This window comes from Malus sylvestris, chromosome 12 (assembly GCF_916048215.2).
Source record: "Malus sylvestris chromosome 12, drMalSylv7.2, whole genome shotgun sequence".
Taxonomy (NCBI): Eukaryota; Viridiplantae; Streptophyta; class Magnoliopsida; order Rosales; family Rosaceae; genus Malus; species Malus sylvestris.
The window spans coordinates 10,343,102-10,344,038 of NC_062271.1; the positions used below are offsets into that span (position 1 = coordinate 10,343,102).

General features: G+C 45.3%; 1 protein-coding gene across 1 annotated transcript; it reads right to left on the reverse strand.

Annotated features, from left to right (window-relative positions):
* Nucleotides 1-546: 546 nt before the first annotated feature.
* Nucleotides 547-816, reverse strand: LOC126592135 (auxin-responsive protein SAUR64-like; the record flags this gene model as incomplete). Its single annotated transcript, XM_050257885.1, has 1 exon — nucleotides 547-816. A coding segment is annotated over exon 1 (270 nt), but the record flags the coding sequence as incomplete, so codon positions are not given.
* Nucleotides 817-937: the final 121 nt, after the last annotated feature.

Below are 937 nucleotides of genomic sequence, written 5' to 3' on the forward strand. Positions count from 1 at the left end.
AAGAGAGTACAATTACAAAGTACAAACCTCTTTGACCAAGAAGAAGAGGACTAGCGGCTAGCCTCCAGAGTCCAGACCAGAGCTTTACACGGAGAACAGAGATGTCGTCGCCCCGCTCGTCGGTGCAAGTTGCAACGGTGAACATAAACTAGAGTGCAGGTGCAGCAGAGAGTTGATCGATGCTTAAGGAACAGGAGCGGGCCGAGCGGCAAGATTAGGTATTATTGAAGTGAAGGTTCTGATTGCTGAAGGAGCTGATCGTGTGAAGGTTCTCACATGAGTGAGGTTTCAAATTTTTTTAATGACTTGGCTCAAAACGACGTCGTTTTGGCCACGTCATTTTGAAATTTTTTTTGGCTTTCTTCTTCTCTTCCTGAAACGCACAGCTTGCAGCAGCCACCATGGCTGCTGTTCTTCTCCATCACTGCCCAGACTAGGGTGGTCCTTGAAGATCCTCACAGCCATTTTTCCGAGCTTCGGGTGGTCCCGGGACCACCCTGGTCCCTTAATAGATCCGCCCCTGTCCGTATCTACATTAAGACAACCTCGCTTGACAAGTGAGACCATGTAGTTCATGAAAAATGAATCACATGGCAATGTGATAGGCTCACTACTTGAGAGTCCAAACTCTTCCTCTGATATCTTGAAAAGCTCTTGAAAAATGTGGTTAGAGAGATAGGATAACGGCAGCACAAAACGCCTCTTGTCTATGGTATATACCACGAAATTTCCTTTTTCACTCACTTTATTAGATGTTGTACTTTTGACTACATTGTTCCCACCTTCTCTCGGGTATGCAATCGCTTTCCACTCCATAAAAATTCACTTCTCCCACTTCATAGCATACTTAATGAGCTTCTCGGGGCTGAGCATCGTAGAGTCCATGCTAAACGAAGATACGACCTAGAGAAAAAAGAAGGGAAAAAGTACTTCGAAA